The sequence below is a fragment of the Anthonomus grandis genome, chromosome 12 (genome assembly GCF_022605725.1).
Source record: "Anthonomus grandis grandis chromosome 12, icAntGran1.3, whole genome shotgun sequence".
Classification (NCBI taxonomy): Eukaryota; Metazoa; Arthropoda; class Insecta; order Coleoptera; family Curculionidae; genus Anthonomus; species Anthonomus grandis.
The window spans coordinates 21,274,439-21,301,227 of record NC_065557.1 but is presented as its reverse complement, the minus strand read 5'-3'; the positions used below and the strand labels follow the sequence as shown (position 1 = coordinate 21,301,227).

Here is a 26,789-nt window from a genome sequence, read left to right as displayed (position 1 = left end):
TTAGTGTTCAGTCAATCGATAAACAGTCAGTTTTACTTTAAATAGGTTTATAAACCAATTTAAAGTAAATAAGTACTTCGTTTAAATGTGCAGTAACTGAATATATCAGTGGAATTCTAATATACTGTGCTACTTATTCTACTACACTAGTAGGAATATCAACAATAACATTACTATATAAGTGAAAAATTGTATACATCATGAAACTAATTAAAGTAAAATTAAAAAAAAAATAATAATACGGATTTCATATTAGTGAGTAATTTTCAACTTAAGGTCTTTCGAGAGTTACATAGTTACAGTCAGTAAGGAGAGTCACCCGTAAAGAATTTCTACGTAGGGGCATATACAGTGGTGGCCAAAAGTATAGAAACTTTAAACTTTTTCAAAAAATGCAGAAAATATCGCAATGCGAAAACTTAAAATATATAAATAAACAGCTTATCAGCAAAAAGAAATTCCAATGGAGGTAAAGCAAAAGAATGTTGTTTATTAGTTTTGATGAAAGAGGAGTTATTTCTCTGTGGCCAAATGTATGGAAACCTTTAATAAAATCATAATAATTGTTTACTACAAGCTGTTTAACGGTACGATTTTGTTTGAGTGAAGACAGGTATCATGTCTAAGTCTTAATACTTATCTAGTGATTTAAATAGTTGAACTATACCAGAAGGGTTATAAACAAATTGAAATAAGTAAAAATTTTAACATTTTAAAAGGCACTGTTTCAAAAATAATTAAAAAATTTGAAGAGAGAGGAAATGTTTCGGTAGCCCACAAGCAAGGAAGACCAAGAAAGTTGTCCCAAAGGGCTATGAAGGTAATGAAAAAAATATCGATGAACGACCCAAAGAACACTTCTATAGATATTTCTGGAGAAATAAGTGAAATGGGGATTTCTGTGTCTGCTCGCACGGTGAGAAGAAGGCTAAATGAAGTGGGGCTTTTTGGAAGAGTTGCTTTAAAGAAACCACTAATATCAAAGAAAAATAGAAAGGATCGCTCTTGAAATTTGCACGAGATCATCTTACCTGGTCTCACCAAAATTGTAATACTGTATTGTTTAGTGACGAAAGTAAGTTTCAATTATTTGGGAGTGACGGGAGACGTTATGTCCGGCGACCAAGGGGTACAAGGTACAGCCACAAATACCAAATGCCTACGGTAAAACATGGTGGTGGAAGCGTAATGCTGTGGGATTGTTTCTCCCGATCAGGTGTTGGCCCTCTGGTTAAAATTGATGGAATAATGGACCGTTTTCTATATAAAGACATATTGGAGAACAACATATTGCCTTACGCTGAGGAGGAAATACCATTGAGATGGTTGTATCAGCAAGACAACGATCCTAAACACAAGTCCCAATTTGTGAAAAACTGGTTAAATGAACAGAGCATTGCTTTAATGGATTGGCCTTCACAGTCCCCAGAATTGAATCCCATAGAGAATTTATGGGATCATTTGAACAGGAAAATTCGAAACGGATTACAAAGAAATTAAAGGAAAAATTTAGAAATTACGGATCCAAAATTCTTAAAGTCTTGTATAATTTTCTCAACAGTATTCGAGAATAATTTCTTTTTTCCAGAAGTCACAAATATAAGACATGTCGTTGAAATAACTTTATCACATTCTCGAATCAATTTACGTATAAAAATAGGGAGTTTCGATTTAAAAAATGTCTACTTAGTTTAGGTTAGACATAGGTATAGGACATTATACACAAAAAGTATTTGGATTCTAATGTAGAATTCACAAATGTTTTCATATATAGTAGTATACCAATATGCAATTATATGCATTGTTTTTTTCATTAAAAAAACACCAATTTGGTCACTATGGCAATCAAAACATCACATACATATAGAAATGTGGAGAATAATTTATTAAGCAACTTTCATTAAGGTCACTTTTTCGTATACCAGTTAATTAAAATAGGACTTTTTTGCCACTCTTTATCCTAAACAATACTGTGTCTGGATCGCACTAGCAATTGATAGACAGCTAAAGTATGAGCCATGTACTGAGCCATGTACCAAAACAATTCGAAATCGGTGCTATTTGTCTCACAAATAAACCAAAATATTGTAAGGTAATTTAGAAACAAGCTCTTCCTGGGACACACAGGCTCCAGTAGGTAATACACTTTTATGTCAGGACCATATTCTTCTTTTATTGACAAGCTCAAAATCTTTCGCTGACTCTCATTGACTCCAATTTAATTGTTTCTAAAGCCGATTTTCAGCGTGGAATTGGCAAGAAGTGCGGTTACGCTTTTGGTTGACAACTTTGATTGGTATCGCTGAAATAGGTACCATTAAGGAAATTGCTTGCCGTTTTGAGGTTCTCAACTTTAACTACCACCCTTACGTTTAATTTTGTTTCTTCAGAAATTTTTGGACGACCTGATCTTGGCAAATCCCTAACATGACCTGAAGTTATGAATTTGTGCTCTATTCTACTAACTGTTGACTGAGGAATAGGATGGGTATTTGGCATTAAACAGTTCACTTACTTCTTTTTGCGTGCGCACTCGATCCCCGTACCCTAGCATCATCAAAATTTCAATTCGTTAGGTTTCCGTTAAATTAGCCATAATTTATTCTGATAAAAACTATAAATTTTCGAACTGACAGTGACATTCGAAAATGGAGATTCTTTACAAGTGCAACCATGGAAATAGAAACAATTGGCAGTGTTTATAACATTATTTTTATTCTCCATTTTATCTTAATTTGTAAATAGACGTACTTACTTGCTTTCTTGTTGGTTAAATGTAAATATTTCTGAAACAGTTGAGTTTTGAGATAAGGTGTGTTATACGAAACTTGCTTGGAACTTCGCCTATATTTCACAAATGCAATAAAAAATATAGCATTCTATTTAAAAAAATGACCGATGACGTCATATTTTTTTTGTTCCACCCTGTATACAAAAATTTATGTGAAATAATGCGCAACTTAAAATAAAAATCGACGGGTCCGAGCGTTTTCTCAATAAATCATGTCTCTAATTTTTATCGAATGTATGCGGAACTTTAGGCGGTCACTGTATAACCGAAAGATTAACCAAAGTCCAAAAAGAGTAATTATTGGTAAATACCAAATGCCAAACAGCTGATTCGTAACGTCACGTTTTCCTCTACGTTGGTTAAAACCAGAATCGCAGAAACGCATCGGTAAATACTTACTAAGAATCATTTTATACTGAAAATTGGTAAGCAACAAAACTGATTAAAATGTCACGAAACGCGGTACTTTTTAAAGACGTAAATTTGGAAATGCTTTGGAACAATTTGGAAATGCTTAGAATTTTCTCCATCAATTTTGTCGATGGAGACCAATAATTTTAAGAGAAGACTGAAAGTCAAAGCAAGCAAGCATACAAATTCTAAAAAATGTTAACTACCAGGATTTATAATAAAATAACCTAAGTAATTTAAATTGGAGCCTAAATTGGGCACGCAAAGAGAACTACTAAAAACTAGGCACTAGTATATAGGTGAAAATATTAAACTAGGCGTAAGTAGAACCCTAAATAAACTTAACTAACCCGCTTAAACTACAAAATAAGAGCAAAACATATTTTAAACATTGATGCCTGCATTTATCTTGTTAGTCTGTTAGTTCTGACCTGTGCCGCATTGTTTTATCAATATTTTATTTATCAAAATTTCGGGCTAACTCCATTAAAAGTTAAAACAGCTATTTATATTAACAACTTCATAAATCCTTGGCTCGTTTTCACCTTAACGTGTTCGCAGTGCCATTTTCACCCTTAACGTTACCCATAAGCTTAATTATGACTATAAATTAAATATGCACGGCATTTACTCTACCGTTTCCTTGATAATTACTCCCCGTTATGACTTAATTAAGCAGCCTTCTAATCGTTGATTGATTTTATTTCAGCATAGGAACGACTAACAGGCCTGCCCCTTTCTTTAGATGACGAACCGACTAATTAGAAAACTTGTTATTTGCAATGTTTATAATTACAAATTTTATAGATTAAAAGGACGTATATACATTTTATTAGATTTTTGACAGCCAGTTCCATTCAGTATTTCCTTTATTATTAATCTTGTATTATTAACCTTATAACTAAATACTAATCATTTCCAAGTTTAATTAAGTAACTTTCAGACACCACAGAATCCTTCATCACTTCCGCACCTTCAGCTGTGGCACATTATTATAAGCAGTATAAATTTGTCTATTAAGTGTAATCAAGTAATATTTAAAATAAATTCTTTGGGCTGAGTAAACTATTTTTTTTTTAAACATCTTTTTACATCTTAATGACATATAATTTTATTACCTTTAATTAACCTTAATTAAACCTTTAAAATTATGTATAGGGTAGCCATTTGACACACCTCAGTTTAAGGTTGATAAAATATTCGTTAATATGACTGGTTTTTACTTGCTTTTCGCTTGTACGTCAACCAATTTAATTTTTATTGAAGGATTGAAAAGACAATACTTAATAGTACTTACAATGATGTGTCACACGATAAAGTTCCTATTTGACATATCAAAGTGAGAAAAGCTAGAAGCAAGAAGGTGACAGAACCTTATTAAATGCAAAATTAAACTTCTTCTTGTATATCTAAATTAACGTGTTTAAATTGATAATCATTCCTTTATTTTGAAATGTAGGCACTTAATAAGAAAGTTAATAATGGTAAATCTTAATCTTAATGCCAATAAAACCAAGGTAGGGTGTATTATTTCATTTAATATGTTGCATTTTTTTTCAGGTCGTGTTGGTCTTTATACTAAGTATAGCCTCACTTGTAATTTACTTCATAGATGCATCTTAGTAAGTATCAATTTAGTACTCTAAAAGTTGTAAAATCATAAAACTAATTTCGTAGTACATTCAGTTCAGCCATAATCAATTTAAATTTATTAATTTTGTTATCATTTTAGATTAGCTTTTCTCAGTTTGCATTTACAGTTGTTATAGATGTTGTGCTAACATATATTTTTACGTCGTGTAAATATTTTTATTTAAAAATATCTATAAATATTTTTTATTTTTAGTTACCATGCCCGGTAAATATTTTTTATTACTAATTCTTGGATACACACAGATAAGTATTTGACCAGCATTTGGGACAAATTTTTATTACTAACCACCAGTAACAAATTTTTATTTTAAATCGGTGTTTTGTTGTTTCAGTTTCAAGCAATGCACTAACATGTTCCTCTGTGTGCTTTATGTTATTTGTTTAACATTTTAATATACTAAATATTAGTCAAGGGCTAGCTTAGTCTAGATCATTGTTCTCATCTAGCGTAATTATTTCTGCTGGGGTAATCTAACGATATTGGAACAACAAGTGAAATCATCAATTTGAAACAACCTAGTATGTCTGGGATATTTTATCTTATCACTAATTATTTACGAAATATTTATCATGTATCAGTTGTCAACTGAGTTAGACGTCTCTTAAAACCTTTTATCGTTAGACTACCACCAAGTAAAATTTTTCACAAGCCAATCTTGGTATATGTACTTACTTATCATATTACGTTAAATTTACTCATTGGTCACATTATTTACCAGAATGAAAATTATTTTTATATTCAAGTTAATTAATTTTGAAAAAACTTCTTAATAATATGTTCGAAAGAATCCGGTTCCGGAACGCAAACCGCCATTTAAGCCATCATTAAGTTAAAAAAAAAGTATTAAGGTTATATGGTAACAATGGGCGCTCCTACAAGCTCTTTTCTTAAAGCACTGGAAATCATCTTAGTACAACTGTTGCTTTATAATGCCATATAATTATTCTTGAATCATTCAGTTTTAGTCGCTCAAATGTTTGTGGCTTGTTCGCATACACCTTTTTCTTCAAATGGCACTGAAGAACAAACTTTAGATCTAAATTCGATGGTAGTGGCCAATTTATAACATGGTCTGGAAACTTAGTCTCGATGCAAGAACATATCCTCTACAAAAACTACCGCATTGCTAACTATATTTTCGAAGATATATAGTCCAATCACTCTGCCATTCCAAAAGAATATTCTGCGGCGGAATATTTTCCACTGATTATTGGAGTATTATACGTGGACTTTTAAGAACATTAAAAGAACATTGACATACCCGTTAAGGCAAAATTGTGGTTCATTTGAGAAAAAATATTTCCCTTTTCCTATTAATGCAATGAATTTTTATAATAGTTATGTATACTGCTCCAGGCTATCTAATAAACAAATCAACATCGTACCATTTGCACAAGCAAAATGATAAATTCCAATTCGGCTCTTGTTGAGATATCCTACGGTTTCAATTCCATTCTAACACATTTTATAAAAAAAGTTCTGACGTTTATTACATTTGGTCGATTGATTGTATCTGCAACATGGTTTAGCTAATTCTCTATGGTATTTTATTCCTTCTTGCAACTTTAATTAAATGCATTCCTCTTCGCAGATTGCAGTGCTTAGTGGCTCTTTATCTTATATCCAAGAAGCGTAAATATATTGTGCACCCATAACCCATCTTGGATAGGCGATTTTTTAGTAGGCAGTGCCCAGTTACCAATCCTATCACTGTTGTGATTTGTTGCCTACTGAGTTTTAATGCATCGTGAGGCAGTAATAATTCCCTCTCTTTATCTGCTTACTCTGATCTAGCTTCGATATTAGATTCCAGTAGTTTTTATGTGCTCTCTTAGTTTTAGGCACTCACTAATATTGGTTATTGACAGATACATAGGTAACCAGAATTATGGAAAAAGGTGTCAGAGGAGAACGCTTAGATGTAGCAGCTATCTTTATTTGCTTCTGAAGCTGAAACAAATGTTCAATACTGTTGATAACTCGGAGAGAACAGAACTCTTAAGTTCAATATTTATATTCCTAGCAAAACAAAGGTAAGAACACAAAGTCACGGTCTCTCTGTCTCTCTGTCGGTCTGTTCTTACCTTTGTTTTGTTTTCGTTTGGTCTCTTAGAGAAAAATGGATGATACGTTTCTATTATATTCCTAGGTTTTAAATTAACTTGAATGTCGTAATATTGCAATATGGAAATATTCATAAGCCATTTTATACTAAAATAGGTCTTATTTAATTTTAAGTTTATTCATATTAATATCTATAAAGCAATAATCGACAATACTTTAAAGGAGTATATATACATTAATACCGATGTATCTTAATTCTACTGCTGATTAAAGATATTGAATGGGTGTATTATAACATTTTGTCATATTCAATCAGAAATTGTCACAGACTTTAAAAATACCATCTATTTAGCTCTTATAGTTGTGATTTTTTTTTTTGAGGAAAATTGGAACAAATCAATATTTTTGCTAATAAAAGAGTTAAAAGTTCTTTCTCTACTTCAGTAATTTAAATCAGACCAAAAATTACAACAACTCTTTCAAAATTCTTTGATTTATTCCGCAGTTTTCTTAGTTAGCTGGGTGTTCATGCAATATATTAGGGGGCCTGTACTTTTTGTATTGTATGTATTGTGATCTGTTTACATATTAAGTGTTTTTTGAGGGATTTATTGATTACCTTATAACATAGTTGTGCCTATTGTATGAGCTGTTATTGCATTTTTTAATATTAATACATGGGAAATAGGCAATAAGTATACACTGTAATACTATAATGCACGGCAAGTCTAATCCCAGTCGAAAAATTTATTATAGGTATTCTTATAAAACACTTACATATCCAGCATGGATATATATTTTATCTGAAGTGTTTTTTTATTGATTCTGTAAGCACTCTTATGGTACTAATCTTAGTCCTATCTAATGACTGGGAAAGACTTGCGACACATCAAATCTCATTAAACACTGAACTAAGCTAAGAATAGGAAAAGATCATTACAGGAATTGTATGCACGTATGTACTTTTATTTTTTTATCAAAATTAATTGCTTTTTTGTGTGTAGTGAAGGAACAGCAAATCTAACATGTGTGAAGGATAAATCAGACATAAAAGAATTTTATTTCATATTAACGGTTTTGATACATTAAAGATATTATATATTATAGATATATAAATCGTTTATATTAACGAAACAGAGTTGTTTATTGCTTTTGTTGCAAAAATGTTAACTATGCTAAAATAATGTTCTTAAAAGTTCCTAAAGTTCCTAAAGTTCTTGTTGGACTATATAAATCTAAGTATTTAATTACTAAACAATTTTAATTACTTTTCTAATAAATATCAGTACCTACCTACATCCAATTCTCTCATTGATTTTCGTTGAGTAGTTCAAGTGAATATTTTAATAAATGTGATGTTTTAACAACTTTTTTCTTTTGCAGTGAGGGAGTGGAGCATTGCGAAGAGTGGAGCAAAAACATCACTCAACAGATAGATCTTGCCTTCAATATATTTTTTATGGTCTATTTTTTTATACGAGTAAGTATTTGATTTATGATGCGTTTTAAGTCAAAGTTAAATAATGTTTTATAATGTAAACAAAAAAATACATTAGTTATGTTATTTTTAATTTACTCTTGTGAATGTAACAAAATGGTATTTTTTGTTAAAACTGTATATAACTACTAATTATATTTATTCTTTGTTTCAGTTTATTGCTGCTAGTGATAAGTTATGGTTTATGTTAGAAATGTACTCATTCGTAGATTATTTTACGATACCTCCTTCTTTTGTTTCAATATATCTGGATCGAACTTGGATAGGTAAGATATTTTATAGTAACCATTACCGTAACTTCTTCTTATAACAACTGGATATGATATGCTTAATATCGTAGAGTTGGTGGATGGAATTTATGTATCGGTCAGATAACTGGTTTCAAATATTTTTAGGGTATAGAACTGATGAATCTGGATTGATTTAGATTGGTTAATAAACTTTCAGTTTTCAATTGAGGAGTGTGGAATAGATATCAAGATTGGTATATATTTATTTATAATACTGATCCGAAATGCATCTTGCAGGATCTCGTTTCGCCTGATTTACTCACTGATTGGTTCCTTAAGGTGTAATCTGCTTTTTATTATAACAAGATTATATTAAGGAAAAAGTCCATTCTGAAGTGGAGTCAATATAATATTGAAAAGTTAGTAGGGGTAAGTAAGTCTTTTCTCCACAATTAAATGCTAATCCTCTAATTTCAGGAAATAAAACACGAATTTGAAATTTATAGAAAACCAACTGCTACGGATAACGTTATACCCTTCTTTTCAACCCATCCAGTTAATCAAAAGCTTTCCGCATTTAATTCACTTCTCCACCGTCTTTTTAATATCTCTCTTTCTCAATAACATTTTAAAAAGGAACTCAATATAATTTTTCAAATTGCTTGGAACAATGGTTATCCTGACAAGATTATAAATTCTCTTTATTTTAAACATCTTTACAAACATTTAAATAAGCCACATATATACAAAACCGATGGCGTGTACAGAAGCATACCATATTTTGGAAACATATCCCATCAGGTTGCCAAGAGTCTGTCGAGGGACTCCGATGAGCGGTTGCGTGTTTGTTTCATGACTTCGAATAATTTGTCTAAATCTCTAGTCAACACCAAAGATAAAATTCCCGTCACACACAGATCTGTTGTTTATAGACTAATATGTTCTCATCCTGACTGCAGTGTATGCTACATCGGAAGGAGAATCGAGACGAGAGTCAAAGAACATAATAAACTCATTGAAAAGAATATAAACCGATTTATTACCAATACCTCTGCTCCTTTCGCCAATCATATTATTGAGACTGGACATGGGTTCGAGCCTGGGGCGGATACCGAGGTGCTCCATGTTTGTCAGAAGGGGTTAAGGTTGAATCTTTTGGAAATCCTGGAAATAAATAAAGCCGTCAAATCACCGGTTTACACTTGCATTAAGGAGCAAACTCAATTTGAGGGCAACACTTTCTTTAATTCCTTGGGTCCTAACAGTAACACTGACATTTGATTTGATCTGACTTATTAACACACATTTATTTGTTTATTTAGTCACACACACAGTCCGATGGTTCTCTCTCACTCGCTCCCAGTACTCAGTAGAAATCTGCTAATCTCATATTGTTCAATTTTTTTTATAATTTTAACTGTTCACTAGATGTCGTGCAATGTACCATTCAAGTATTGTTTGTTATTGTTTAGAATTTGTGTGTGTGTGTTAAGTAACTCAGTAAGTATTTTACAATTTCATAATTTTATCTGTATTTTTAATGTCACCTGTCAAGAAAAAAATGTTCGTATATGTTTTTGAACTGTTTGTAATATATTTTAGAGTCTGATGATGGCAAGAACACTTGCCGAACTGCATCACTCCTGAAATTAGAGGATTAGCATTTTATTTGTGGAGAAAAGACTTCCCCCTACTAACTTTTCGAACAAGATTATCTTTTACATCTCTGCACTTATTTATTTAATTCATTTATTCATGCAAGCTTATAAAACAGTGTATTATCCCACGTCAAGTTTGATATATAAATAGTCATATAACACTTTTTTCAAATATAATATTGACATACTCTTAATGTGTTCTGGCAAGGTATTATAGCATTTTACTATCCAGTACCCTGGACTAGTTTGACACCCTTTTAGCCTCCAGTAAAAGGGAACAATAGCCCCTTAAACACTGGTTTCCTGATTATGGGTTTCTACTTAGATTTTAAACAAAGTGATCTTAGTTTTAAGAAATTTTAGACTTTCCATAACGTATTGTGCAGGAACTGTGAGAATTTTAAGTTCTTTCGCAGGCAGCTAAATCCATCAAGATCACTCACTGCTTTACGCTGGTGCCCAAAGACATGTGACAGTCTGCTCTATGTCCTTAAGAAAGTATTATTTAACAGCGATGAGTACGGACCATAGGAAAGTAGGTAGATCTTAAAGTGCGCTGGGAGACTTAGTTGGAGAGTTTTATTAGAAGAAGAATATGTTTACTAAATTTTTTGCCTAAAACGCCTGCCTTCATTTAAACCGTCCATATCTGTGAATCAAAATACAACTTGCAGCATTCAAGAACAGCTTGGTTGAAGTGAACTAGGTCTCATGGTTCCACGCCTGTTCTATAGTGTAGAGAACTTTTGTTCCTAGAAATAAACTATAATTTAAAACAGCGAATTTCATTTTTATAATCTGCGTCATACCATCATATTATGCACCGCATGTATGACGCTCTATGTTTTTGTTAAAATAGTCGAAATTTAGCCAGCAACCTTCATGATCTATGCTAAAATTATACTATGGCCTAACTTTTATGTCCATATGGCTAGGCTCAGTCGAAAATTGTTAATTCTATGATCCACTTAAGAGTATTCCTGAAAAAGATTTAGTGTTAAGCCAATGACAAAAAGTTTACTTCTTATACATATAATTAGTTTTGACATTAACGTTACTTTTCATTACAGTAACTTTTTCTGTACGTATATAACTTTTACGTACGCGATATTAGTTTGGTAAATATATTGGAAATTTAACTTAACATAGTCTTCTTAATACCTCTAAAATGACATATCTCAAAGTTCCACATTCCATTAAAAATGTATACTACTTTTTGAATTGCCCGCAAATATCCGTTTGACGTCAAAAAGCTGTATATACAATATCCTTGACCCTGCTTTTTCAGACGTCGATATCTTTTTTCGTTAATATTTAACAGGAGTGACGTTTTTATGCGCCAACTACATGCATTATTTGCACGTGGACTATTTACTACAAAATAAACATTTTTGATTGTTGTGAGCTTATATGAAATATTACTGAATCTTTCCTGAGGCCTTGGGTGAGCTTTTTTAATTTTAACTAGTGATATTCAAAAATCGACTTTTTAATAAATATCTAAAGAGCTACAAGTTTTCCTTTTTGTTACAATATATGATATTTATATGACAACTATTGCTATATTATTTAATATTTGCAATGATAAAATTGTCAAAACACGACTTCTATGAAAAATTATAATTTTTTATTGTTTTCACTCATTTGTAATACTCGAACTTTAAATTATGTCGCTCAATATATATTACTGAATATCATTTGACCTATTTGGGTTCTCTAATATTGTTTTAGATTATCGATAATTTCTTAAAAAATAGGTTTTTCAACAGGGTACAGATGCCGTCAGTGCGAGATACTATAGTAAGTTATAGTTTTGTGATGCACTATAATATACTATATGACTTTATATTGATTATAGGTTTAATTTGATCACATATTTCAATTTATTTTTCTTAGGCGATTAGTCATCGGTTTTTGGACAGGAACAAGTATAACAATGGGTATATTAAATTGAATTAACATTCAATTTATTGCTGTTTTTTTATACAACTTGAGCAAAACGTTCGACTGTGTATCCGATTAGCTTGTATTCAAAAAACTCGTTTACTCTAACTTGAATATAAACTAATCAGTCCCAGGAAAGAAGAAGTTCCAAGATATCAGGATGGATAGAATATGTTCTATGGAAATGGTTCTTAATATTAGCGTGCTTAAGTGCTTAGTTGTTGGACCCATACTATTCCTTGTTTATGTAAATGATCTTTTTTCTAACAAAATTGAAGGAATATACTTCGTTTTTGCGGATTCCAAGGTCTTCCTATTACGCGACCTGTCCAAGGACTCGAAACCGTGCAATCTAGCATGAATATTCGTTTTTTTTTTAAGTTTTTTATGCCACCTCTACTTGAATGAATCATAATTAAATTAGGAAAAGTATGAGAGTGTCAGATAGCTGACTAAACGTGTCCTAGTTTAGCGTCCTTCAGCATATCTTGATTATTTGATGCTTGCAGAGAAAGGCAATGAATGCTTTAAATCGCGGCTTGGGTTTCACGAAGGACTGATTTATATGAGATATTAAAGTCTCAAGTAGAAAAGTCTTTAAATATTAATTTGACCCTCTTAATTCATACTGGTCAACTTGCTGTATAGTTAGGATAATTTAGAGAGGTTCAGGATACACTGCTAGATTTACTGTTATAACATATAACAGAAAAACTGCTTATTCCTATGTAACTAAGGTTAAAAGGTGTTAGAAGGGACCAGGATCTTAATTAAATTTTAAAATATTCTCATATGTTCGGTGTCAGAGTAAAGTTTTATTTATATGTCGTATATCTTTTTTTTTGCAATCCACTTTCGTGTTATCGTACTGTATGTATATTATAATACATCAGGGTGTCCATTTATAAACTGACACATTTTAACTGCTTATAAGTCGAGAACGAAAAATGACGACAATGTGCGGTTTTCACAGAACTTCATCAATATTTTAAAAGTTTTTTTTGACAGTGTTGCCAAGTTGCAAAAATTGTTGCTGAAATAGGAGGAAAAAAATTGATGATTTTCAAAGGCCGATTTCTCAAAAATTTTAAATGTACACCCTGTACTTTTTAATTTCACATAAAAGCCTGTTAAATCCCCTTTCTGAAAATGTATAAATTGTCTTAAATTCATTATTTTTTTTTACAGAGCCAATTATAGTAAATGACACCTTTTTGAAAATTTTACCTAGAATACATATTCGGTGATGAACATTTTCTGGTAATTGCCTATGTATCGCTTTAGCATGATCATAATTAAATAATTTGCGCTATTGCCATGTCTATAAAAAGTATTTATTCTATGTATTAAATTACAAATATTTACAACAATTTTAACAACAAACAATTGAAGAAATTAATTTTAATTTATAACTAATAAATTAGCTGCTGAATATGACCCCCATTTTGATCGGAACACAAATGTAGACGGAGAAATAGGTTGCCGAAGGCGTTTTGAAGCATTCGCGGTTTAATTTGGTTGAAAACGTTTACTATGTTGTTGCGCAGTTCATCCAAATTTCTTGGGGTTGGATTGTAGCAACGGTCTTTTACATATCCCCATATACAAAAATGTGGAATGGTTAGATCGGGAGAATAAGGTGCCCACTCGATTGGACCTGCTCGCTCTATCCATCTGTTTCCAAAAGTAATATCTAAGGAATCCCTTGCGACCCTGGAGAAGTGTGGTTTCACTGTTGCTTCTAGAAAAAAAATGGCCCATAAATTTTAGATTTCGATACTGCACACCAGACGTTCAGCTTAGGAGAATCTCTTTCAAATTCGTTATATAATCGAGGATTTTCATCTCCCCAATTTCGGCAGTTATGCTTATTTACTCGACCACTGATGTGAAATGTTGCCTCATCAGACATTATTAAATTGTTATCCGGCTCATTTCTAAAAAGATCTAGTAGTGTTTCGCACATTAAATATCTTTTTTCAAGGGCGCGATTTTCTACTTTTTGGAAAGTTTGTATTTTGTAGGGTTTAAACTTAATTATTTTTAGAATTTTATGTAATTTATTTTTTGACATATTTGTCGTTTGAGCTATGTTCCTAATAGATATTTGGTTATTGTTTAAGGACAACACTTCTTTTACCAGCAAAATATAATCCAACAGATTATCTTGTGCATTTAGGTTTGTTCTAACTTTTCTTTTAACTGTTCCCTCCTGGGAAAATTGGCGTATCCAATGAAGTATAGAATTGCGTGAAGCTGGAACCCTTTCAAAAATTAGCCTAAATCTTCTTCTCGTCTGCGTAACTGATTTACATTCACTAAATAATAATACGCAACGTGCCTTTTCCCGGGTGGTTAAACATATTTAAACCTTTCAAAATGTTTAAAAAATGCAAAAATACATATAGAAATCAAATTATTGGGACTTCCCAACGAATGACGTTAAAAAGATTTGACAGTAGTTGAAGCCCACAAAACAAATTGTGCAACTCACAGACTCCTTAACAAGCTACAATTGTTTTTGTTGTCACTTGATACCGAGAATGTTATTTAATAGTTATTAATTGTGGGAAAATTTTCAAAAAGGTATCACTTACTAAAATTGGCTCTGTAAAAAAAAATAAAGAGTTTAAGACAATTTATAAATTTTCGGAAAGTGGATTTAACAGGCTTTCATGTGAAATTAAAAAGTACAGGGTGTTACATTTAAAATTTTTGTGAAATCGGCCTTTGAAAATCATGAATTTTTTCCTTCTATTTCATGTAAATTTTGAAACTTGGCAACACAAAAAAACTTTAAAAATATTGATGAAGTTCTGTGAAAACCGCACATTGTTGTCATTTTCCGTTCGCGACTTATAAGCAGTTAAAATGTGTCAGGTTATAGATGGAAACCCTGTACAGTAAATACTATTTTTATTGCTACTATATTTATATATAAATACTGATTATATTGTATACTAACATGAATAAATTAAGTATTATATCTCTGACAGTATCATTCTTTTAGGTCTTCGGTTTCTCCGAGCTCTACGTCTTATGACTGTACCAGATATTTTACAATACCTCAATATTTTAAAGACTTCCAGTTCCATTCGTCTTGCTCAGCTAGTTTCTATATTTATATCTGTATGGCTTACTGCTGCTGGAATTATACATTTGGTAAGAATCTGTTTGAAAATTATTATATTTAACACAATTATTTAATTTAAATAAAAGCAGAACTAACAGGATTGTAGGTCGCCTGGTCATATCTTGAATTATTTATCTATAAATGTTACAGCGGATATTATCCGTTTCAGCATTAAATTTTTTTTTTGAATATTTCACATATGCGGGTGCAGCAAATAGTAAGAATGGTACAAGATCACCATAGCCTAGGTTAAATCATATAGTTTATGCTTCCTTCGGATCAATGTTTTACTTTCCGTCGGAAATTAGGGGTGTTATTACTAGAGCTGGTCATAAAAATTGGTACCATATAAATTCGTTTTTTTTTGCTTCTGGTTTTGTTCTGTTTCTTTAGTTTTCTGTTCAAGTCTAAATACGCCAAGAAGCAGAAACGAGTATTAACATATACCAACCTTACTATTTTCTGATCCTTTATTTACGGAATTTCCCGAAAAATTAAAAATATTAATATTTTCTGTAATTATTTTCAATTCTGTATAACAAAAATCATGGAAGGGAATCACGATGACAGGTTATTCAGGTTTTATATTTCTGCCTACGGACAGAAAGTAATTTTTATTAATTTTAGATGTATTATTATAAATTAGTTTAAAGAAGCTAAGCTCCCTCAGAAACCCACAAAACTTATTTTTCAAGCTAATCAAAATAAAAACTATACCTATTTGGTTGAGAAAATAATAAACTTTCCTGAAAAAATCCTTTTTGTAAAAATATAAATAAGAAATTAGTTGACTATTTAATTAAAATAAATTATGATTTTAAAAATAATTATATTAGTAATTTAAATTATACAACATTATGATCAACAAAAAGGCATGTACCAGAATAATTAACAATTGCAAACTACCACTGGTTATTATAGGCAAAGCGTTAGCAAACAAAGTTAAATAGAGAAGGACAATGCTTCACCGATTCCCCATTTGCGCTTGATGCTGAGAGCCTGTCTGTATATATGTTGTTTATTTCAATGCGTGGTTAAAGTATAGATCATAACCTAATTTGAAAGCCATTCCAATTAACCTCTTGATTTTGTCCGAGTTAGTTTTTGGTATTTTCTGTTATTATATTAACGTTTCAGTAATTATATTACCATGTTACATACTTTGGAAGCTATATTTCCATATATTATTATATTTTGTTAAATTTATATTTACAAAAGTGAAGATATTTGAGTTTTTTTAATAAATTATGTTTACATGATTTTATTATTTTTACGTACTTCTTCTAAATAATATTTTTATTTATAACTTTTTTAAAATTATAATGTGAAATATTTCCCGTGACCTCAGGTTGTAGGCTTGCCTAATTTTTCTCTGAAGTAGTTTTTTACCTATATTCAATAAAAGAAATATTCTTAATGTTTTTTAGCTTGAAAATTCCGGCGACCCTTTAGATTTCGACAACCCGCACCCTTTGCCTTACTGGACCTGCGTGTATTTTTTGATCGTGACCATGTCTACTGTAGGATATGGTGACGTCTTCTGCCAGACAGTTCTAGGCCGTACATTTTTAGTATTTTTTCTCTTAGTCGGCTTGGTAAGTTGCTTTTGCTTATTTACTTTGCTATTTTAGTATAATAAGGGAGCTGTGATGTTGCCTCGTGAGCTTACAGCTTTCTTCTTTCGGATCTTTTTTCAATAATCTTTTGCATCTTTCTATAATATGTATTACTTAAAGGGTAAATTGAAACAATTATTTGCGGCATATTGATTTATATTTTAATTTTTGGTTATGATTTGTTTACTCTTTAAGTGCATTCATATTTTGATAATTAAAATTTAGTGTAGACTTTCTCTTTGACATTTTACTTCCAAAAAAAGAAATATTTTTTCAGGGACACATACATACAATTTAATGATTTTCGACTGAAGTGAATTTTGCACAGATTTATTAAAATATATTTCCATAGCGTCTTTCCTTGTCACTTAACTCAGCATAACCTCTATATCATCCGCTCAGTTTCAACCTTTCCTTTCCTCGAACTAATTGGTTTTATTTTTATTAAGAAACAAGTTAGTAAACGTAGTATTACCAGTAATATTAATAATAAATGTTAGACATAATAAATGTTTATGACCATAGTGGCTCAACTTAGAAATGTATCAAGTGCACTTAATTTAAAAGTAGGTAACTATGAATTTATATAGCAAAGATTTAAAAGAAGCAATAAAGTCATTCGTTGCAGAAAAAAATTATGTTAAAAGTCTTAATTTGTGGGTTCTATTTACATGATATTTTTAATTTAAAGCAAGTGTGACTAAATTTAATGATCTATAGATCTATGATTATTTTATGGATTTTTAATCTTTCATTAAGCATGTGAGCAATATTTAAAGCATAAATATTCCATGGTTTTCTTAAATACTATAACTTTCGCTATATGAATTTATAATTGGCAATAGAATACCTTAAATAAACAAATCGTGCATGCTTATTACTTACACTTTCTGCACTGCTCAATTGCTTAAAAAGCTTGCGCTGTATATACCCTTTGCTTTTAAGGTAATTTGTAACCATAAACTTCATTTGTGAGAACAAAAGTATTGATTTCTGAAGTTGTTCGTAATTTTAGATCGTACTATTTGGTAACAAAAATAAATATTCTGGTTACTTCTGTATTTTTTTTAAGCTAATAATAAAGTTTTAAAGAACACTTCCTAATAATTTATATAATGTGTTTTTTTTTTCATATTATGTCAACAAAAAAGTCATAATTGCTTACTTATAAAAGTTATATTATAATGTGACTAATAAATGCTAGGGTAACATGTATAAAGATAACTTTATATCCCCATAATAAAAATAAAAAAACCAATAATAATCAAAAGACATAAATATTCTAATAATATTTGTTTTTGCGAGCAACTTCAAGCTCTACCAAGTTTAAAATAATCTATTTCGGAATGGTTTTCAGGCTATTTTTGCTAGTAGCATTCCAGAAATCATAGATCTAGTAGGTACTAGGTCCAAATACGGTGGCGAGTACAAGAGAGAACACGGAAAAAGGTATTCCAACAATAATAAATAAAGGAAATCTGGTTATATCATAAAACTTTTGGCTGGTAGAAATTTGCTTTAACACTATTACATTTAGAACACTATAACTCGCATGTTATAATCATATTTCCTTCATAATGGTATAAATATCCGTATATTTTATGTAATTATCTAGGGACCTAAATGTTATATATTAGTTATTTCAAAAAATGATTAGTATATTCTATTTATTTAAATAATAATAATTTTAATAGTATTTTCAAAAAAATATTTTATGAATGAGGCTTTATACCATAATAAATAAATGCCAATCGTACAGCAGCTTAAGCCTTGAGCAATATTTAATGCATAGATAACGTGTTTTATTATAACTTTTTAAATAAACCATAGGGTTTACTTTCTTTACAAATAAATTAGTTTGTATTAAATAAAATAATGCAAATCCTATTAATAATATAGTTTGAAAGATATATTGCTCAAATGAAAACATATTCTATCAACTAATTATGTATTAAATGATCAACTATACTGTCTTCATGAATTCGTTGATATTTCAAACAAATTCAGTGGTTTATTACTTCCATAAGTTAAAAAAAAAGATTTGTTCCTAATCGCGATAAGACAAGCGGTGTATGCAACACTATGTACAATAATATTTTATCCATAATACAAATTATTTATTATAATTTTTATAAACAATAGCATACCAGAAAATATAAGGAAAACTTACATATTATATTCAATGTTCCGTAAGTCTAAACTCAAATAAAATAAGTATAATTGACTTACAAAATAAAAACAATTCAGAATATCTCTTTTTTAATATAATTAATTTGACATTTTAATATAAAATACCGAAGTTTAACTTATTTCCTAAATAATCTGATTGTAACTCATTCTTGAGCTTATTAAGCGGAATATGACAAAATCAGTATTAATATATCGCATATTAATGCTTTTTACTATTATTATTCTATAAAATTGATTTTTTTAATATTATAGAAATATATAAGAATGATTTTACTTGACCATAGATATTGTTTTAATTTTATGCTTTTCTTTTTAAGGTATATTAATATTTAGTGGAAGTGTGCCTAATTTATGAACTAAGAAATGTAAACTAACCATTTTATGTTGAAAATCTTGGTTATGTTTCTTAATTTATCTGGTTCTTTTAGATGTATGTTTTAACCTATTTTTATTTTTAATAACAATATTATTTAATATTATAAGTTTGTTATAGCTTTCGGTCACGCAGGTACAAAAAGAACAAATTACCAAACACTTCAGAATAATCTTTTCTGTCATTTTAAACATGATACAACGAAATGTAAGCGGAGTTGTTTAGCCTGGTCTCATCCAGATAAATCATTTTTAAGGGCTGATTTTGCTCATCACTTTATCCTGATACCTCAAATAATTTTCTTTAAATATTGTTTAAATTAGCCTTATCTATGTGAATTTAATGAATTGAAGGCCAAATTGCATCTACATATTCTAAAAGGGATCTAATAGAAGCCAAACTGTTGTAATAGCCGTAACCTTAAGTAGTACTCAAGTTCAAAACTAGTAGGTATGGACACTGTTGAATTTCTAATAAAAAAAGTCAAGAACCGCCAGAAAACCCGTGAAGTAACCACTTTTTTTAGCTCTATTTAAAAAAAGCTTGATAAGGGTTTTTCTAAAATGTCCATCTGCCAAAACGTTATTTTGAAAAGTTTCCAAAATACCAAAGAGAGAGCATATACTCATAATATTACTAATAATGTTTAAGATAAGGGCCCGAGGGACTAAAACATATATTTAGCTTTATTAATCGTATTAACCACTTTATAAAATAAGTAATTTGACTATGCTGACCGTAAGTGTAGTAAGTGTTGTCCCTCTATTTGCACGAAAGTTAGGTCTACTCAATAAATAATAACAATCAGTAGTTCCATTCACTAAAAAAAAAAAAAACATAAATAAGCCTTCAGTCGTCTTAACTTGATTGTGTCCATCGATAACATAGATTATATAGATTTATACTCAGAATGTCTATTAATCTTAGGAACTATAGGCCTATTAATTTTGGGACTAAGACCAAAGAGGGTAATCATACTCCAAGCCAAATCGTACTTGACTTGAAGTAGAGAACATGAAAAATCACTACTAATTGTAGATATTTCACCTAAACTTCTATAAGCTTTTATCTTTGTATGAATTTTTCAATATGTGCTGCTACTACAAATGATGATAACTTGCCATCCAAAATTACCCCATAATCCTTTACCTCCGGTACTCTATAACACAATAGAACTAATACTGTAATAAATAAAATTTGACTGCGTGTTCTAGAAAAAGGAATTGAATTACACTTTAATACGTTTAATTTTAAACTATTTAGATTACACCATTCACAAAAGTAGGACAAGTCAAGCAATTAAAAACAATTTTAGATTATCAGCAAATAACAAAACATTGCGATCTTTTACAAACATTGGCATATCATTAATAAACAGGTTAAAGAGCAACAGACCCAAATGGGTACCCTGAGGAAAACCAGAAAGTACAGTGAAAAATTTAAACAAAAAAATGTTCATTCAATTCACACTGAAATCTCCCAAGCAAATAACTCTTTAGTCAAGAAATTATATTAAAGCCATAACCCAATTGTACAAACTTATCAAGCTTCACTATATCAAACACTTTCAAGAAGTTTGTATATACGGCGTCAATCTGTAAACCTTTGTCAAAAGCACCCAAGAGACAGTCGTCATAAGCTATGAGATTGGTAAAAGTAAAATGTCCACCTTCAAAACCGTGTTGAAGTAATAATTTAGCCTTTACATTGCCAACTTAGTTCTTTTGTTACCATTTTAGCTTTAAGATTTTGGGTAGAGTTGAGTGTATACAGTAATTGGTGACTGATGTCCAATTCCCAAATCCTCCAGTCCTGAAAGTGTTCAAGATTTGCGTCCGATAAGTTTGCTTCCCGTAATCTCAAAAGTTCTCGATAGAATAGTCGATCCTAGGCCTATTATTATTTCTTATATATACTTCAAATTTACCCGGTCTAGTTGAAGATTCTGAAATACACCAGTATGCTGATGACACTCAATACATACATTATTTTGACTCTGCTAATTTTGATAACGTGGCTGATACTATTAACGCTGATCTGAACGTAATAAATCAATTTTCAAAAGAGCATAACCTTAATATAATAGAAACTGTTCACATTCAATTGGATAACGAAACTATTTTGTTCTCTGATACTGTGAAGGTTTTGGGACTTAAAATAGACAGTTCTTTAAGGTTTAAGGAACATGTTAATACTCTTCTGCAAAGGTGTTATTTACGCATGCGTATGCTTTATGCCAATAAACACATTTTAAATTTTAAAACTAGGAAAAACTCGTAGTGGCTCTTGTTTTATCTATTTTAAATTACTGCCTTATAGTTTTCTTATTTCTTCCTTATCTCGTTTTCTCCATTTAAACTGTGAATGTTAGGAAGGTTAGAGTTAAAGAGTAGCTTTAAGCTAATCTTCGTCTTCTTTGGTAATGTAGTATTAAGTAATATTGTAAGATTAATATTGCTTTGTTTTTAATAAAGACATATTATTATTATTATTATTATTGCCAGCCTTAAATATAGCTATTTTATACGAGTTTCCAAAAAGTTGAAAAAAAAACTTATTTCAATAGACATTAAACAAATTAAATACTGGTTTAGCTAGATTACAAACGCACTCATTAAGTAGCAATGCAGGTACATCATCAGGACTAATGGAGGTATTGCATTTTAATTTAAGGATTGAACACATCTACTAAACAGATATTAATCAAACTTACATTAAATTGATCTCTAAAATTGACATAATAATAAGGAATTTGGTATAACTTATCAGAGTAAATACTAGAAAGCTATTTGGCAAATAATTCAACTGTACTACTTCCCTCTTCAGTTGTTTTATCAATATATTATATTCAATTGTTTTCAATAGCAATTCAATGGCAATTCTTAACCATATATTATATGGTTAAGAATTGCCCTTTCTAGCATTACTAACTGGCTTCCAGAATAACTTTGGGTTAACCAATAAATTTCCTTCAAACATGCACTGTTTTTTAAGCTCAGAAAAAGTCACATAATCACATTCTTTTTATGTAGTTTTTTGCGAATGACCAAGTTTTTCAATTTTCTAGAAAACTATATAGAACCTACCATTGTTAAAAGTTTTTATGGATATATAAGAGGTAATAACCAGATATAAAATATCAGGTACATACGGTCAATCAATCGATGAGACCAAAAAATATTTACAACCAGACGAATTCAAGTCAACGACTATTACAAAAAAAACGATTCGAATAGATCTTTCCAAGAGAACTTTCAAATGAATCAATAAGCCCTAAACTGTACCAATCAGAGTTGGGAGGCAAATAAACAATTTCTAAAATACGAGTTTTTTATACTTGGTGGGGCACTTCTGTCACATTTAAAAACTTAAAAGTCTAATAAACCCAACGCAAAATTTAAAATATTCAGAACCAACCATATCTCTGAAAGCGATATAACATCATACACTCAAGCCACAACAGAAACCTTTAATCGATTCAAGTTGGTCTTAGGGTCGCTTTAAGATAGTATATTAGTAAGAAATCGTCTTTTCGTTTTATAGAACCCAATTTTTTTTGGATTGAAGGCACTTGGTTAATTTTAATACTACATCCTCACCAATCCAATCCTTCTATTAGACAATTCTATGTGAAGTTTTTAAATTTCCTTCCCTCTGAAACTAGTGAGATTTGCTTTAATTACCAACTTTTTCTTGTCCCTTAAGCATTTATTAACAACGTCAGGATTATCGAAACATATTTACAAAAGCTTGTCAAAAGCAGTATTGAAATTGTTATAAAGGTTTATACTACATGTAAGAAGACTTACAAAAATAATCTTAGTAATCAATTTTTTTTGAGGATAAAGGCAAAAATTATTATGTATAAAGCCTCAATATTCTTAACATGTTATTTATGGAAAATATAAATAATGTGTAAACTTGTACTTCTACCGTTACTTGACAGCATGGCGTAAAGTTAATGAAACTTACTAATTTATTTGATCTTCTCACAGCCAGCCCGCACAGCATTAGTTTTAATTTTGGTTTTACCTACTCAAATTATTTATTAAAAAATTCCTGATATTTTTCCAATATATTCTATATATAACTTTTAGGAAATATTTTTTGCAGTACACAAAAAGCTATTTTTTTGACTGGTTTAGGTTATTTCAATGTAAAACAAACAAATAATAATACAAGCAGGTAAATAAAAAAAACAATTAAATTTTTACTTTTTTATTTAAAAAATATTAAATTGAAGGAATTTATAGTATTCTCGAAGATAAGATTGTATGTATTTTAACTAAAAGTATCTAACTCTACAAATTAATAATTTAGTATTAGGTATCAATAGTTAAATCTAAAACTTGGTTTTAGTTTAAAAACCTGAAAACAGCTTTTTTTTTAAATCCTCGTATATTTTTTTAAATTATGGAATAAAATAATTTTAGAAAAAGCACTTTCACACATGATTAAAGTCTCCAAAAATTTGTGATTGTGATCACATTTAATATATATACCTACGGGGTGTAAAATGCTAAACACTAACGCATTCCCGTTATTATTAAAGATAAAGTTTCCCAGTTTTGACAAAACTCATAGTATTTAAGTACATTTATTTTTTTAGGTTAAAGAGTAATTTTTTTTAATATAATATATGCCTAGACAATATAAATAAATAGGAAATTTATCACAGTCTTAGAACATGAAAAGGCTAGAATTAGCATTGCCGTGGACCTATGAACAGTTTATTTGCTTGTACCATCTCTGATACAATGATGCCAAATGCTTATGTAGAAATGGCAAAAAAACACTTCACAATATCATAAAAATGAATCACTTATGTTGCCAGGCACAAAACAATACTCCTATCCCTTTTTAATGAAATATGATAAGATACTCTATAAAGAAGTCAATTTTCAAAGTTAAATGAACGTTCCTATATCAAAGAAAAAGGCAACAATATCGCAACGCCGCTTGATTGGATTGTTGATTCCATCGACACAAGAAATCTTTACCAGCGACATCGTCAAAAAAAAATTAAATTATTAATAATATTACCGTTTATGAACTCTCTATACCTTTTTTAATGTACTTCATTAGAGTAAAGGTACCTTATAATCTTATGAAAGTATTTTTATGGAAATTAAATATTTTATAATTATTATAGATTTCTTAATAAGTTTTTATTATTCTACGTTTGATGACGTTTATTGGCTTAAATCACCTTTTTGTTGTTGTACTAATTCTAGTATTTCAATGTTCTAAAATTCTAGTTATCTACTACGTTTGTATATATGTCGTCCCTTTTTATTTCATTTATTTATAAATAGTTAGTAATTAATAGAAACAAGTATTTATAATCTAATAAAATGCAAATAAGTAAAGTATTAACACCAACCATAGGAAAAACATCCAAATAAATGAATTGTAAACGAGTTTTTTTTTGGCAAGCCTTCCACTTAGTACTGAGACTTGATATATATTTGTCTAAAAATTTTGACACCTAAGTAACTTTTGACACATTTGCCTTTCCTATTTCTTCTTTTAATAACTTTATAAAAATTATAGGGGTTAAAAATTGCTTTGTATATAGTTTTTAATTTATTACTTTTAAATTAGTCGGATAATTTAATGGTCTAGAGACGGAATGGTCGAGATAAGCCGGAGGACTGAAACCAAAGTTCAGTGTAGTTCTTCCGGATCAACGCAAACATTTTACCATTATCTTCCTCCCTCAATTTTCTCTCTTTCGCAATTATTAACTCTGACCTAATTAAATGTTAATTTATAAAGTTAATAGATGATCCTTATTCCAATATTATATTAGTTATGAAATTTGATTAGAAAACGACTGCGAATTATCGATCTTCAATTTTTTACGTGCAAATTTCCGAATAAGACTCGTCAGTCGCGGGAAAAAAGACATAATTTTTAGTATAAATTTCAACATTAGAAGAAAGTCGATTTCTTTCTCTCTCTTCTTTATCACTATTAATTCAATGTGGTTTTTAGTTAAGATATAATAATATAAATTGATAATTCAAGGGTAATCCCGACAAGGACTAATCTATATTTACATAGTGCGACTATTGTTGGGGCCTTGTTGACCAAATATTTGTTTTTAATAAATAATTAATTTAATCTTTTTTTTTAGAGATTTTGTAATTTTTTCGAAAATTGCTGAGATTGGTACAAAAATCATCCAGCCAGATATTCAGAAGACATTTTGACTTTTTATAACCATTCTATATATAAAAAAATATCTTTAAATAAATTATATAGTAAATCATATAGTATACATAGATAAAATAAAAAACCTAACTTAACATACGAAATTTTAGTTAACCGATTTCAATAACTCTACCTTTAATAATAACGAGGAAAATCTAACAACAAAACGTGTCGAGCACTGGAAGTTTAAACTAACTGTATTGTAGGTAAAATTGTAATTTATGTTAGTAATTTAGTAAATTTGTAAAAAAATTAATGACTAACTAAAGAAACTGACTAATTACTTCAGTAACTTCATTAAATACGATACATATATGTTAAAATAAATACTTTCCATTTACCACAAAAAAATTACAAGTAAATTGCTGTTCTCTCAAATTCGCTCAATAGCGCTCTTTTTTATACTGCATTTTACCATTTTTACTATAGAAGCGTAGTGGCATTGCACAGGAACACGGCATATGGTGAATAATATCAGGATGTAAATTAAGTTCTAGAATATTTTTAGAGTAGAAAATATTGTTGAATGAATACTTAGAGTAGAATTACAATGCACATTGCAATTTTAAATACCAAAAAACAACATATTTTACTTCTCTTTTTGTAAAATATCAATATTTACCCCGCATCATTTAAATCCCTATTCACTCATCCAAGCCAAAGTTCCTTTCACTTGACAGCATACACATATTTACACCTGAAATATAAGTATATTTTTTAATTATCTATATATAGTTCTTTAAAAATATCTTCTAAACCCTCAGCCACAATTTCTCTTAAAAGGTAATTTGAAAAGAAAAATAGTGAAATTAGTAATATTAATAAATATAATTACAAAGTATACTTATAGTAATTTGAAATAAAGCATTTACTACAAGTGAGGGTAAAGACTGGTTTACAAGATAAAGAAAAAAATTACTTTCACACAACAGTCGATTCATTTGCAATCGAATTTTTATTAGTTTGATAAACTAGTTTCTTTTCTTTCTGTGGTAAACACTTTCCAGTATA

At 29.8% G+C, this 26,789-nt stretch overlaps 1 protein-coding gene across 1 annotated transcript in view; it reads left to right on the top strand.

Moving 5' to 3' along the window:
* Positions 1-26,789, top strand: part of LOC126742871 (calcium-activated potassium channel slowpoke) — a 205,391-nt gene that overhangs the window by 69,184 nt on the left and 109,418 nt on the right. The window contains exons 4-8 of the mRNA XM_050449716.1: positions 4,763-4,824; positions 8,304-8,400; positions 8,573-8,684; positions 15,261-15,412; positions 16,811-16,978. Coding sequence (XP_050305673.1) covers positions 4,763-4,824; positions 8,304-8,400; positions 8,573-8,684; positions 15,261-15,412; positions 16,811-16,978 — 591 coding nt within the window. The remainder of the gene's footprint in view (positions 1-4,762; positions 4,825-8,303; positions 8,401-8,572; positions 8,685-15,260; positions 15,413-16,810; positions 16,979-26,789) is intronic.